Source organism: Indicator indicator, chromosome 7 (genome assembly GCF_027791375.1).
Source record: "Indicator indicator isolate 239-I01 chromosome 7, UM_Iind_1.1, whole genome shotgun sequence".
NCBI classification, from domain to species: domain Eukaryota; kingdom Metazoa; phylum Chordata; class Aves; order Piciformes; family Indicatoridae; genus Indicator; species Indicator indicator.
This window is the reverse complement of record NC_072016.1, coordinates 39,329,054-39,343,754: the sequence shown is the minus strand read 5'-3', so window position 1 is coordinate 39,343,754 and position 14,701 is coordinate 39,329,054. Positions and strand designations below refer to the sequence as shown.

Genomic DNA, 14,701 nt, shown 5'->3' with positions numbered 1-14,701 from the left:
TTCACCTCAACATGAGGAGAAACTTCTTTCCAGTGAGGGTGACAGAGCACTGGAACAGGCTCCCAGGGGGGTTGTGGAGTCTCCTTCTCTGGAGACTTTCCAAACCCACCTGGATGCATTCCTGTGCAGACTACCCTAAGTGATCCTGCTCTGGCAGGGGGGTTGGACCTGACGATCTCTTGAGGTCCCTTCCAACTTCTGATATACTGTGAGACTGTGATATTATTGCACAGCAAACATCTCCACTCCTCCACGATGCCCTCTTACCTCGATCTGCAGGAAGACAGTGCCCGGTGGGAGGTTTTCTGGCACGCAGACAGTGTAGGAGGCGTTGGTAAAAACAGGGCTGTTGTCATCAACATCCAGCACCTTGATGGCTAAGGTCAGGGTGGAATGGCGAGGGTCCACAGCCCCATCCGTGGCTTTCACCAGGAGCTCGTAGTAGTCTCTCTCTTCTCTGTTCAGCTTCACTGCTGTGTAAATGCTGCCGTTGGCTGTGATGCGGAAGAGGTTGTTGAAGTTGGCCAGGCTGTAGTGCACCTGGCCATTGACCCCAGCGTCTGCGTCTGTGGCCTGAAGGAAAGGGGAGGAGAACCACGGTTCAATGCATGCTTCAAACCCAAGGGCCATGCCTCTGGGGAAGGGCAGGGAGGGCAGCACAAGTCAGAGCACAAGGCAGCAAACCTACCTTTTATAACTGCCAATCAGAGAATGGTCTGGGTCGGAAGGGAACTCCAAAGGTCATCACATCTATTGCTCCCCTGGTCTGGGGGAGCAGAATATAGTTGTAGAGCCCTTACAACGAGGTGCCATTGGGTGGCTAACGAAGGCACGAACCCCATCGCTGCATAGCAAGGAGATTCCAGAAATGCAGAGAGGAAAGAATCTCAGAAGTCCTCCCAGAAGTCCTTGTACAATCCCTGCCTGCCTGGCTGTTTGGCATTTGTCGTTGACATCAACCTCCCTCCCTCTGCTTTTGTGCTGAATCCCACAGCACCTCGTTATAAGGGGTCTACAACTACATTCAGCTCCCCCAGACCAGGGCAGTGATAAATGAGATGAGGTCATTTCCAACGCAGACCATTCTCTGATTGGCAGTGGCAGAAGGTAGGTTTGCTGGATCCCAACTGGATTTCAGGATAAAACACACACTTTAGCCACTCAGTCTTGGACAACCACCTGTGCACTTAAGACAAACCAGATGCTGTTAATATCAAGCCCTCATACTTTGAATGCTGAAGTACCTTCAGGGTTAGGTGGTGGCTGAGGGGAATTTTTATTTTATGCTGTTTCATAGAATGGGAGGGGTTGGAAGGAAAGTCCAGACATCAAGTCCAACCCCCCCTGCCAAAGCAGGATCACCCAGGGCAGATCACCCAAGAACACACCCAGATGGGGCTTGAAAGTCTCCAGAGAAGGAGATTCCACAACCTCTCTGGGCAGCCTGCTCCAGGCCTCCAGCACCTTCACAGCAAAAAAGTTTTACCTCGTGTCAAAGTGGAACTTCCTGGGTTCCACTTCACGTCCACTGCCTCTTGTCCTATCACAGGACACCACTGAAAAGAGCCTGGCCCCATCTTGCCCCCTACCCTTCAGATATTTATAAACATTTGTAAGATCTCCTCTCAGGCTGCTCTTCTCCAGACTGTTTGATTTAGATGTTTTTTGGCTGCCTAAATCATTATGGAGTCTGTGCTCAGATGGATGATGGATGTAGTCAGAAGACAAAATAGACACACAAGAGATTTTCACTTCCCATTTTCATAACATCTAGCAATATCCTCATTGCTCTCTGAAGAGCTACTTAACTTCCTATAGTTTAGTATGTTCTTCAAAGCCAAAGCATAGAATCATAGTCTCTTAGAAAGGATGGGACCTTAAAGATCATCCAAATCCAAGCCCCCTGCCACAGGCAGGTATATCTCCTACCAGAACATGTTGCTCAAGGCCCCACCCAACCTGGCATCGAACACTTAACAGGCTTGAAGCCTCCACAACAATGCTGGATAGTCAATTCCAGTGAATCACCACCCTCATGGGGAAGAATTTCTTCTAATGTCTAATCCAAACCCAGCTTCTTCCAGCTTAAAGCCATCCCCCCCTTGCCCTGTCACTCCATGCCTTTGTAAGAAGTCGTTCATGGCGTTCATGTAGGCCCCCTTCAGGTACTGGAAAGCTGCTCTGATGTCTCCCCAGAGCCTTCTCCAGGCTGAACAACCCCAACTCTCTCAACATGTCCCCATAGGAGAGGTGCTCCAGCTCTCTGATCATCTTTGAGGGTGGGCCCATGACAACCTCATGAGGTTCAACAAGACCAAATGCAAGGTCCTACATCTGGGTGGGGGCAATCCCAAGCACCGATACAGGCTGGGCAGTGACTGGCTTGAGAGCAGCCCTGAAGAAAAGGACTTGAGGGTGCTGCTGGATGAGAAACTCAACATGAGCCAGCAGTGAGCACTTGCAGCAGAGAAAGCCAATCACATCCAGGGCTGCACCAAGAGAAGCAGAGCCAGCAGGACAAGGGAGGTGATTCTCCCCCTCTGCTCCACTCTGGAGAGACCCCACCTGGAGTACTGCATCCAGTTCTGGAGCTCCTGTCATAAGAAGGATCTGGACATGCTGGAAGGTGTCCAGAGAAGGGCCTTGAGGATGAGCAGAGGAATGGAGCTCCTCTCCTATGAGGACAGACTGAGAGAGTTGGAGCTGTCCAGTCTGGAGAAGACAAGCTTCTGAGGAGACCTTATTGTGGCCTTCTAGTATCTGAAGGGGGATACAAGAAAGCTGGGGAGGGACTTTTAGGATGTCAGGTAGTGATAGGACTGGGGGAATGGAGCAAAACTAGAAGGGGGGAGATTCAGACTGGATGTGAGGAAGAAGCTTTACACCATGAGGGTGGTGAGACACTGGCACAGGTTGCCCAGGGAGGTGGTGAAAGCCTCATCCCTGGAGGTTTTTGCACAGCTGGATGTGGCTGTGAGCAACCTGATGTAGTGTGAGGTGTCCCTGCCCATGGGATGAGCTTTGAGGTCCCTTCCAACCCTGACAACTCTATGATTCCACGACCTCCTCTGGATAAGTATTTATCACATCCTTACCTTACTCTTCTGCACTCAGGAGAGGCAGATGATTGCAACAGAAAACAACTAGTTAGATTTTGAGTTGAGAGCTTTGCTCTCAAACTTAACTAAGTCTCAATTTCTGGTACCAGCCAAAGAATTCTTGCTTTTACCTAAATGCCCTTAAAGGAATGGGGAAAAAAAAAAACAAAAATCATATTTTCCCTAGAGCCCTTCCCAAAGCCTGACTGCTGGCTTGCTATTTTTCCTCTTCTTAATTAAATTATGGCATGATGAATGTCATTATGTAAACTCAAAGTGCATTCTGTGAGCAAGTTTCTTTCATTTCTTGGACTTTTTAAATGAAGGTCCAAGACATCTGAGGAAGATCAGAAGAAATTTTCCTGTTTTGTTACAGGAACAATTGTCAGGAAACATTCCCTGAGTGTTTCATTCCAGCGAGGGTATTCACTGGAAGACTTGGTAATGAAACCATTTATCTTCCTAGGAATCAATTAGAAGGTAATTAAAATTTGAATTAATAAATGGATGGGGAAAAAAAAGAATAAATTAATAAGAAAAAAATTGTCCCTCTGCTTTCATCAATGTGTTAAGTAGTAATGGCTACAACTTCATAAGGACCAGTGTGTGGATGGCAGCTCCTTTTTACTGGCATCTTTCCATGTATGGCAGACTTGCTGAGGTTACCATCCATTCTGTTTTCTCTGTAGAAATAGGTAGCCTGGACCAGAAAGATCTCCAAGGCAAAGAGAAAAGTGTAAAGCATACAGCAGCAGACACTTAGCCACACTGAAGGCGGAGGAAATGCAGAGTAAGTTGAAGAGCTTCTGCATGAGACACTATCAGAATCACAGAGTGTTTCTGGTTGGAAGGGAGCCTCAAAGGTCAGCTTGTCCAACCCCCTGCAGGCAGCAGAGACACCTCCAGCTAGAGCAGGCTGCCCAGACTGACTTCTCAGTCTGAGCTTGAATGTCTCCAGGGATGTGGTTGAGGTCCCATCCCTGAGCAACCTGTTCCACTACCCTCACTGTGAACTTCCTTCTGATGTGCAACCTAAATCTACCCTGCTCCACTTCAAGACCATTGACCCTCATCCTGTTGCTGAACATCCTGGGACAGAAATGTGCTCTCGTGGCCAAGAAGGCCAAGGGGGTCCTGGGCTGCATTCAGCAGAGTGTGGCCAGCAGAGCCAGGGAGGTTCTCCTCCCCCTCTGCTCTGTCCTGCTGAGGCCACAGCTGGAGTATTCCATCCAGTTGTGTACCCAGTTTAGGAGGGACAGGGATCTACTGGAGAGAGACCAACAGAAAGATACAAAGATGCTGAAGGGCCTGGAGCACTGCCTGTGGAGGAGAGGCTGAGAGCCCTGGGGCTGTTCAGTCTGCAGAGGAGAAGGCTGAGAAGGATTTGATCAATGTCTATCAATAGCTGAGGGCTGGGGGGCAGGAAGGAAGGCACAGGGACAGCCTCTGCTCACTTGTGCCCTAGGATATGACAAGGGGCAATAGCTATAACCTCCAGCACAGGAGGTTCCACTTCAACATGAGGAGGAACTTTTTCACTGTGAGGGTCCCAGAGCCCTGGAGCAGGCTGCCCAGAGAGGTTGTGGAGTCTCCTCTGTGGAGCCTTTCCAACCCTGTCTGGATGTGTTCCTGTGTGACCTGTGCTGGACTCTTTGGTCCTGCTCTGGCAGGGAGGTTGGACTGGAAGCTCTCCAGAGCTCCCTTCCAACCCCTCACATCCTGTGATCCTTCTAAACAGTTCCTCCGCAGCCTTCCTGGAAGTCTCTTTCCTATACTGAAATGTTGGTCTCCCTGAAGCCTTTTCTCCCCCAGGATGAGCAGACCCAACTCTCTCAGCCTGTCTTGATAGGAGAGGTGCTCCAGCTCTCTGATCACCTTTGTGGTCCTCCTCTGGACCCACTCCATCACGTCCATGTCCTTCTTGTGTTGGGGGCCCCAACAGCACAATTCACCTTCATAAGACTTCATCTCCAACACACACATGATATGAGCCCTCAGACTTAGCCTCTAATTTAACACAAAGATATTTCACAGCAATTAAAGAGATACCATAAGCAAGCAAACAAACAAAAAAGGCCACGAAGTTCTCCAAGGATCCTTTGAAATATTGCTGCTATTGGAAATGATGAGAATAAGCCCAGATGAATTTGGAGCTATGGTTTTCAATAGCCAAACCTACAGATATATACTTTTTTAATTAAAACAAATTAGAATGACTTTCAAATACGCATCAGGCTTTGAAATTTGCTTCTTAACAACATCACTGTCTGTTGTAAACTCATTTGTGTACACCCTTGGGCATCAACATCTTTTCCAGGTGCTGCTAACTTAGAAAGTGCTGCAGGATAAAGCAAATCTGGATTTGTTTCCACGCAGAGTGGCAGCCAAATCATCAGTGTTCAACCCAATTAAAATCATTAGGGAGCCACCAAAAACCCTGGTGAGAAGCCAGCCAAAGGCACCTGAAGACAAGCATCAGCTCTGGGCATTTTCATACATCTTAGGCCTGTGTTCCTACAACTCTCAGATTCCAGATGGGGGCTCCAACCGAGCCCTCAAACAGCAGGGTGCTGCTCTTGATCCACTAAAATGTCTACCATAGCACAGAATCAAAGGGGTTGGAAGGGACCTCTGGAGACTGAATCCAACCCCCCTGCCAAGGCAGGTTCACCTAGAGAAGCTCACACAGGAACATGGTGTGGGAATTTACCTTGGGGGAATGGAGCAAAACTAGAAGTGCATAGATGCAGATTGGATGTTAGGAAGAAGTTTTTCCCCATCAGGGTGGTGAGACACTGGAACAGGTTGCCCAGGGAGGTGATGGAAGCCTCATCCCTGGAGGTTTTCAAGGCCAGGCTGGATGTGGCTGTGAGCAAACCTGATGTACTGTGACGTGCCCCTGCCCATGGCAGGGGGGTTGGAACTGGATGGTCCTTGAGGTCCCTTCCAACCCTGACAGTTCATATGGGTTGTCAGTGTCTCCAGAGCTGGAGACTCCACCACCTGTGGACATGGATTTATGGATTCCCCAATTATCTGTTAGACAAAACAAATAATTCAGCTTCTCTCCAAGCTTTCTGAACAGTGGTCTTCCACCAGAGACAACTCCTGCCACCATCTTGTTGCTCAGGCAGTGTTGTGTGTTAACCACTCTGCAGAAGCGAAGCCACTGATGAGAAGGGCAAAGCTGAGAGCTTGTAACAAGGTTGTGCAAGCACTGTACAGTTGTATGCCCCCAAGAGCCTTGGAAAGGCCAGGATGTTGTGTGGTGGCTGGCAAGCCCAGGCCAGGGCTCTTTCCTCCTGCCCATCCCCCTGTATCACACAGCAGAGACCTTTTAAACCCCAGGACAACCTTTCCCTGCCCCAACAGAGCCTCCCCATGGGCTGCAGGGAGTCAGCTCAGGCACCAGGAGCTCCCCTTGTAATCACAACATTGTTGTGGTTGGAAAAGACCTCCAAGATCCCCGAGTCCAACCATCAATCCAACACCACCATGGCCATGAAACCACATCCCCAAGTGCCATGGCCACACATTTCATGAATACCTCCACAGAGAGCCACCTCACCACCTCGCTGGGCAGCCTATGCCAATCCCTGACCACTCTTGCAGCAAAAAAATTCTTCTTAATCTCCAACCAAACCCTCCCCTGGCACAATTCCAGGTCATTTCCTCTCATTCTATCACCTAAGACTAGGGAGCAGAGACCAACCCCCACCTCACTCCAACCTCCTCTCAGGGAGCTGTAGAGAGCAATGAGGTCTCCCCTCAGCCTCCTCTTCTCCACACTAAACACCCCCAGTTCCCTCAGCTGTTCCTCACCAGCCCTCTTCTCCAGACCCTTCACCTGCTTTGCTGCCCTCCTCTGGACATGCTGCAGCCCCTCAATGGCCTTCTTGGAGTGAGGGGCCCAAAGCTGAACCCAGCATTTGAGGTGCAGCCTCACCAGTGCCCAGTACAGGGGCACTGCCCTGCTCCTGCTGGCCACACTATGGCTGACCCACACCAGACTGCTGGTGGCTTTCTTGGCCACCTGAGCACACTGCTGGATCTTCTTCCTCCTCTTCTCGTCAGTGCTAGCAGGGCTGCTTCTCACTTCTGGGATGCTTGTTGCCCTTTAATTCTGTTCTCTCAGAGGTACTGATGGGCTGAGCTGTGCCCCCTGGAAAAGTGGAGCTGGCTGGAGCCAAGTGGAACCAGATGGGATCAGCTGTGTCTGAGCTTTCCCCACAGGTTCCTCAAGCCCTGTGGACAGCCCTGGGATTGTGCACCCCCTTTGTTTTTGCAATGGAATGAAATGATTTTAAGGAATCTAAGTGGGTTTGATTGTGAAAAAAAGCTTTCAGAAAGTGCTATATTTTAGCAAATTAGCTGGCTTTCACCATTTAAGATCTCTATGAATTTTGTCACTACAAACTTGAAATGAGATCATGTGCTTTTTATGGCTATGAAAGAAAAAGAGTTTAATCTGCTTTCTAAAAGAACCCTATCCCAAGGGAATACAAAATTAACTCTTTCCACCTGGAAATGATTTCATAGATCTCAAAGTCCATGGGCAGCAGCTCCATGGAGTAGTTTCATGGAATCCCAGCATGGTGGGGGTTGGAAAGGACCTTTGGGAATCACCTAGTCAAACCACCCTGCTAAAGAAGGATGCCCAGGATCACAATGTCCAGGTGGGTCTGGAAGCTCTCCAGAGCAAGAGACTTCACAACCTCTCTGAGCAGTGTACATATTCATTGCATTCCATTGTAGACTGCAGTTTTTGCTTTGTAAATACAGCTTCATTTGCCTCTGAACTGAGCTAGTCTGGTGGTGTTAATGAGGGAAGGGAATTTCAGCCCACCACACTACAACAAGCAGCCTGGGCTCCAGCACCCTCACTGGGCAGAAATTTTTCCTGATGTTCACATGGAACCTCCTTGGGTTCCAATTTCTGCCCATTCCTCTTTGTCCTACCACTTAAAAAGAGTCTGGCCCCATCCTCTTGCCTCCCATAGGTCCTTTAGCTCTTGCTGAGCATTGCTCAGATCCCCTCTCAGGCTGCTCTTCTCCAGGCTCAACAGCCTCAAAGCTCTCAGCTTTTCCTCCTCACAGAGGCCCCTCAGCAGCTTTGCAGCCTCCACTGAACTCTCTCCAGTAGCTCCCTGTCTCTTGAACTGGGGAGCCCAGACCTGGACCCAGTACTCCAGACATGGCCTCATTAGGGCAGAGTAGAGTGAGAGGAGAAGCTCCCTCAACCTGGTGGTCACAGAGAGGTGAGTGCACACTCCTGCTCCCAGTGCATCACAACCAGGCTTTCAACCCCCATTCACCCTCACCAATTTGCACATTGCATTGCAAGAGACTAGAAGCTGAAGACTGAGTTGGCAAAGGGCCACCAGATGACAGCAGATCTTAGAAGGAGCAACAGATCTGTGTACAGGCAGATGTCTCCTCCCAGCCTTGCAGGTGTTGCTCACAGAAGAATTGTGGCCACAACAGGGGTGATTGCTGCGGGCAAAACCGCCCTCAGTGGTCACAGGGAGAGGGACACCACAGGCACCAAGAACAAAAACAAAAAACCCAAATAAAGAAGAAGGATCCAGCAAAAAGAAATGTCAGGAGTAGCTGAAAAGATCCAAAGCCAGGACAATATTATTGTCACTGACTCTCAAACACTGGAGGTGGTGAGAACATCCTCCAGCACCACTGCTCCACGCTGCTGACGCCCCACCTGGAGTATTGTGTCCAGTTCTGCAGCCCCTATTACAAGAAGGCTCTGGATGTGCTGGAACATCTCCCCACCCTCACTGTAGAGAATTTCTTCCTCACATCCAGTCTCAGTCTTCTCTCTTCCAGCTTCAATCCATTCCCTCATGTCTCACCACTACAAGCCCTACAAAAAGTCCCTCCCCAGCTCTCCAGCAGCCCTCCTCATGGACTGCAAGGCTGCTCTAAGGTCTCCCTGGAGCCATCTCTTCTCCTGGCTGAACACCTCCAACTCTCTCAGCCTGTCCCCACAGGAGAGGTTCTCCAGCCCTCTGATCATCTTGGTGGCCTCCTCTGGACCCACTCTAACAGTTGCATCTCCTTGTTGTGTGGGGGGCACAGGAAGTGGAAGCAGTGCTGCAGATGGGGTCTCACAAGAGCAGATTAGAGGGGAGGGATCAACCCCACTCATCTGATTGGTCAATTTATTCTATTTGAATCTGAGAGCACCTCCAAGAGTATAAATTAGACTCAAAAAGGAAAAAAAAAAAAAAAGGAAACAAACCAACCCCAAGAGGTACAGAAAGAGGTCAGGCATGCTTCTACTTCTCTCATCTCTAAGTATTTATCCAGAATTAGGAAAAGCCTCTGAATAGCCTCCAGTAACTGCTGCTATTTCACTAACTGCTCCAACCCACATGACTCCTCTTATTTCAGTCTCTCACCAGGCTAACTTAGAAAGTGCTGCAGGATAAAGCAAACCTGGAACCCTAGGAATACAGATCAAGCATCACTTGATCCCCCTGAAAAGAGATCCCACTTTTACTGCAGATATCATTATTAGGTTGGATACTGGGGAAAATTTCTTTCCTGCAGGAGTGGTCACAGGCACTGGAACAGGTTGCCCAGGGAGGTGGTGAAAGGAGGTCATAGTGAGGTGGGACTTGATCTCTTCTCCCTAGAACAAGAGGAAATAGCCTGAAATTGTGCCAGGGGAGGTTTGACTTAGAGATTAGGAAAAATGTCTTTGCTGCAAGAGTGGTCAGGCACTGGAATAGGCTGCTCAGGGAGGTGGTGGAGTCACCATCCCTGAAGGTGTTCATGAAATGTGTGGCCATGGCACTTGGAGACATGGTTTAGTGGCCATGGTGGTGCTGGGTTGATGGTTGGACTTGATGATTTTGGAGGTCTTTTCCAACTTGAACAATTCCCTGATTCTACAATGATCTAGGTGGGGACACACAAATTTGTTGTTTAATCTGGAGAAGAGGCTGAGGGGAGACCTCATTGCTCTCTACAAGTCCCTGGAAGGAAGTTGGAGTGAGGTGGGGTTGGTCTTTTCTCCCTCATATCAGTTGATAGAACAAGAGGAAATGGCCTGAATCTGTGCCAGGGGAGGTTCAGTTTGGACATTAGGTTTGAATTAGAGATTAGGAACAATTTCTTTGCTGCAAGAGTGGTCAGGGATTGGAACAGGCTGCCTGGGAGGTAGTGGAGTTACCTTCCCTGAAGTGTTCAAGAAATGTGTGAAAGTGGCACTTTGGGACATCTTTTAATGGCCATGGTGGTGTTAGGTTGATGGTTGGACTCAGTGATCTTAGAAGTCTTTTCCAGCCAAAGCAATTCAATGATTCTCTGCTCTCCAAGGATGTAGCCTTTACCTGCTGTGCTAAGTTTAAATTTGCATTCCCACCTATGTGAAGAAACCCTCCTGAATATAAACCAACAGCATTCCACAGTAACAAATCATCTTCCTCCATCTCCAACAGCTTGGAAACAATTCCAGGAGCTCTGAATTACCAAAATCTCTCTTGAAGGATCATTAACTGTGAAATATAATGACAAGGGCTTAAATGTCAACAATATTAATTACACCATTATCATTCTTTTCAAAAGAAACCTCCTCCTAATATCCACAACTCTGCTCACTGTGGGTTACAGGATTTCAGCAGGTTAATTGAGGATTTCTACTCAGCTCAGACTGCTGGAGCTGGCAAACAGCAAAAGAAATTGTTATTCATACTTGTCTGCAGAGCAGAGGCAAACAGGACAACTACCTCCTCATTAAAGCTGCAACACTTGAAACACTTCTTTGCCACCAGCCTGGCTTCCCTCAGATTAAATTTTCTTTCAGGTCTTCTTTGGGGACCTATGATCCAGACAAAGCTTTGCCCTGGTGCTGGAAGCAACTTGAACCTCCTCTGACCCAAACCTGGGTGGTGGGCAGCTGGTCTCCAGAGTGAGAGGAGTGACTGGAGGCAGGTCTGTGGCTGCTTAAACTTTCTGCTTGTTATCCATCAAGTCAGTTGGTATTTACTGAGTCAGTTCACTGCTCCCTGTGAGGACAGGAATGAGTTGCCCATTTCTACCAGCAGTGCTAAAAGGCAGTAGGAGCCAAGTAGAGCCAAGGAGCTTGCTGGTGGATGAGTCTGGGGAGCAGAGCCTGTTGTCATTCCCAGCATCAGGGAGAGAAAGCACCTTTTGTTGGTGCCCAGTGATATGACAAGGAACAATGGGTACAGGCTAGAAAGGAACAATGGCTACAAGTTGGAACAAGGGCTACAAGCTAGAACAATGGCTACAAGTTCCACCTCCACAGGAGGAGACACTTCTTTTCAGTGAGGTTGATGAAGCCCTGGAGCAGGCTGCCCATAGAGGTGGTGGAGTCTCCCTCTCTGGAGCTTTTCAAAACCCACATGGATGCATTCCTGCACAGCATGCCCTAAGTGATATACTGCATCCAGTTCTGGAGCCCCTATTACAAGAGGGATCTGGACATGCTGGAAGGTATCCAGAGAAGGACCACGAGGATGAGCAGAGGGCTGGAGCACCTCTCCTACGAGGACACACAGAGAGTTGGGGTTGTTCAGTCTGGAGAAGAGAAGACTCCCAGGAGACCTTCTTGTGGCCTTCCAGTATCTGAAGAGGGCTCCAAGAAAGCTGAGGAGGGACTTTTTAGGCTATCAGGGAGTGACAGGACTGGGGGGGAATGGAATAAAGCTGGAAGTGGGGAGATTCAGGCTGGATGTGAAGAAGTTCTTCCCCATGAGAGTGGTGAGAGCCTGGAATGGGTTGTCCAGGGAGGTGGTTGGGGCCCCATCCCTGGAGGTGTTTACAGCCAGACTTGATGAGGCTCTGGCCAGCCTGATGCAGTGTGAGGTGTCCCTGCTCATGGCAGGGGGGTTGGAACTGGCTGAGCCTTGTGCTCCCTTCCAACCCTGACTGATTCTATGATTCTATCATTTTATGATCCTGGTTTGGCAGAGAGGTTGGACTTGATGATCTCTGGAGGTCCCTTCCAACCCTAACATTCTGTGATTCTGTGATCCCCATGATCCCTTTCCGCTCCTAGAAAAGCTCCTGATCTCCAACAGCCTCTTCAGTATTCCAGCCAAAAACTGCAGCTTGAGGGAGGGATGGAAATGGTGTTGGAGGATGAAGAGGGTCGTGGTGGTGGGAGTTGCAGCCTTGTTCTCATCAATGATAATGATTTTTTTAATTATTATGATGATGGGTTTAATGGGTTTGTTATTAGTAGTTTATTTACTGTTATGAGTTTAAAAGATTCCCAAGCCCCTCAGTTGTGTCAAGCAGGAAACAGAGTGTGGGGGTGGGAGGGCTTAACTGAATTTTGTAGTTTATTTTTTTGGTGAGATTACTGTTTGGGTTCATAGGGCAAAATTAACATCTCCCCAGATGCAGCATGAGGCCATTAAGATTTGAAACATTTGACATCTTGTAATTTAAAATATTTTAAGGAGGAAACCTAAATAATACACAGAAGTCTGAAAGTTTCCTCTCAGTTTAAGATTCTTTCCTTCCTTCAGAAGGATTTGCTCCTCCCCAGCCCTGTTCTCCAGACCCTTTAGCAGCTTTGTTGCATTTCTCCGGACACATTCCAGGCCCTCAAAGTCCTTTTTGGAGTGAGGGGCCCAAAGCTGAACCCAGGATTCAAGGTGCAGCCTCACCAGTGCCCAGCACAGGGGCGTGATCCCTGCCCTACTCCTCCTGGCCACACTACTCCTGTTCCAGGCCAGGCTGCTGGTGGCCTTCTTGGCCACCTGGGCACTGCTGGCTCATCTTCAGCTGCTGTCAACCAGCATCCCCAGGTCCTTTTCTGCAGGGCAACTTTCCAGCCACTCTGCCCCAAGCCTGGAGCCTTCCTAGGGTTGTTGTGACCCAAGTGCAGGATCCAGCACTTGGCTTTGTTAATCTCATATAACTAACCTCAGGCCATCGATCCAGCCTGGCCAGATCTCCTTGCAGAGCCTTCCTACCCTCAAGCAGATCTACACTGGCACCCAATTTAATGTCATCTGCACACTTACATGCCCTTTTGGAAACACCCCAGGTTTTGTGCATATCCTCCAGGGGCTTTTCAGAAGCAAAAGCATCTTACTGAACCACCCAGTCACACCATCTTATCATCTCATAATCAACTGGCTAGCTTAAAAGCATTACCATATGCTCAGGGTACAAAATGCTGACATATTTTAGCCATTAGACAAGATAGGAACCCTTTGATAATAACTTTTCACAGTCAGTGCTAATTCCAGTGCATCCGCAGGGTTAGTTCAGAAAACCAATTAAATGTGACCCCAACTAAGACTCCCCAGTAAGAAGAGTTAAATGCTACAAGAAAACAGAGATTAAAATAACTGAAAATGGGAAAGCTCACAGCTGCAAACCCCATGATTTAATGGACTGGTGAACCTCCTACAAGAGTGAATCATGTTGGAACACTCAAAAATAGACAACAGTTCTTCAAGCTGGCACAGAACCAGATCCCCAACTTAGAGACTTGCATTGCCTGTTTTGCCTTGAAAGATCAAACCTCACTCACTACAACCACCAGAAAGGAGCCAGGTGGATATTGGTCTCTTCTCTCAAGCTGCAAGTGACAGGACAAGAGAAAATAGCCTCAAGTTGTACCAGGGGAGGTTTAGGTGATATATTAGGAAGAAGTTCTTCCCCTAAAGGGTTGTCAAGCCCTGGAACAGGCTGTCCAGGGCTGTGGTGGAGTCACTATCCCTGGAAGGATTTAAAACAGTGTAATGTGGTGCTGAGTGACACAGTCTAGCAGCAGACTCTGCAGTGTTGGACTTGATGAACTTTAAAGGTCTTTTCCAGCCTGAACAATTCTATCATTAGCAATGTTGCTTCTCTGATGACTGTGTTGAATGGCAATGATATGATCAAGCAACTCAAGAGATTAACCCAATGAATACACACCCTAGCAAAATAACCCTCTGCCAGGTTACACCCAGCCCAGGAGGGGGGTGGGCTGAAAAGAACCTAGTCTCAGGTGGACAAAGAAACCTGACCCAGGTAGGCAGAGAGACTTGGTCCCACCTCCCAGGGGAGGGGTCCCTGGGTCAAAGTCTATTCTACTCCCACTTCCTATCCACAGCTTTTTTAAGGGGAGACATTTACTGCTTCTCTCTCTTGCTCCTGCCCTCACCTACCTGAGAGGCTGTTCCACACTGCTCCAGGCTCTTAAGGACTGCATCTAAAGAGGATCCACATTGCACTCAGAGAATTCTTTGCCAGCTGTGCCTGGCTTTGTATATATTTTTATTTACCCTTTTTCCTTATATCTTTGTAACTTTCCTTTTACTCAAATGCCTTTTGTATTTTGTTAAACTTAACCTTTTTACTTCCAAATCGATTCCAGACTCTTTCTCTCATGATTTTACCTCTTTTTTTCTCCTGCCTAATTTGCTTTTCCCTGCTGGATAAAAAGGGAGAGGGGAGGCAATCTAAATCTCTTCTATTTGGGCTTTTGGACACTGGGAAAGCTTAAACCACAACAAATCCCCAAAGCTTTCTAAACCAAACATGTTGCTTAACATCTCCACATTCAGCTGGGCTTCCAAGCATCCCTCTAATAAATTAATCCTCTTTACAGTTAG

At 48.4% G+C, this 14,701-nt stretch overlaps 1 protein-coding gene across 2 annotated transcripts in view; it reads right to left on the bottom strand.

Moving 5' to 3' along the window:
* PCDH15 (protocadherin related 15) overlaps window positions 1–14,701 on the bottom strand; it is a 320,955-nt gene that overhangs the window by 71,454 nt on the left and 234,800 nt on the right. For both annotated transcript variants that reach the window (XM_054382646.1, XM_054382647.1), the window contains one exon: window positions 268–573. In XM_054382646.1, the coding sequence (XP_054238621.1) occupies window positions 268–573 (306 nt within the window). The remainder of the gene's footprint in view (window positions 1–267; window positions 574–14,701) is intronic.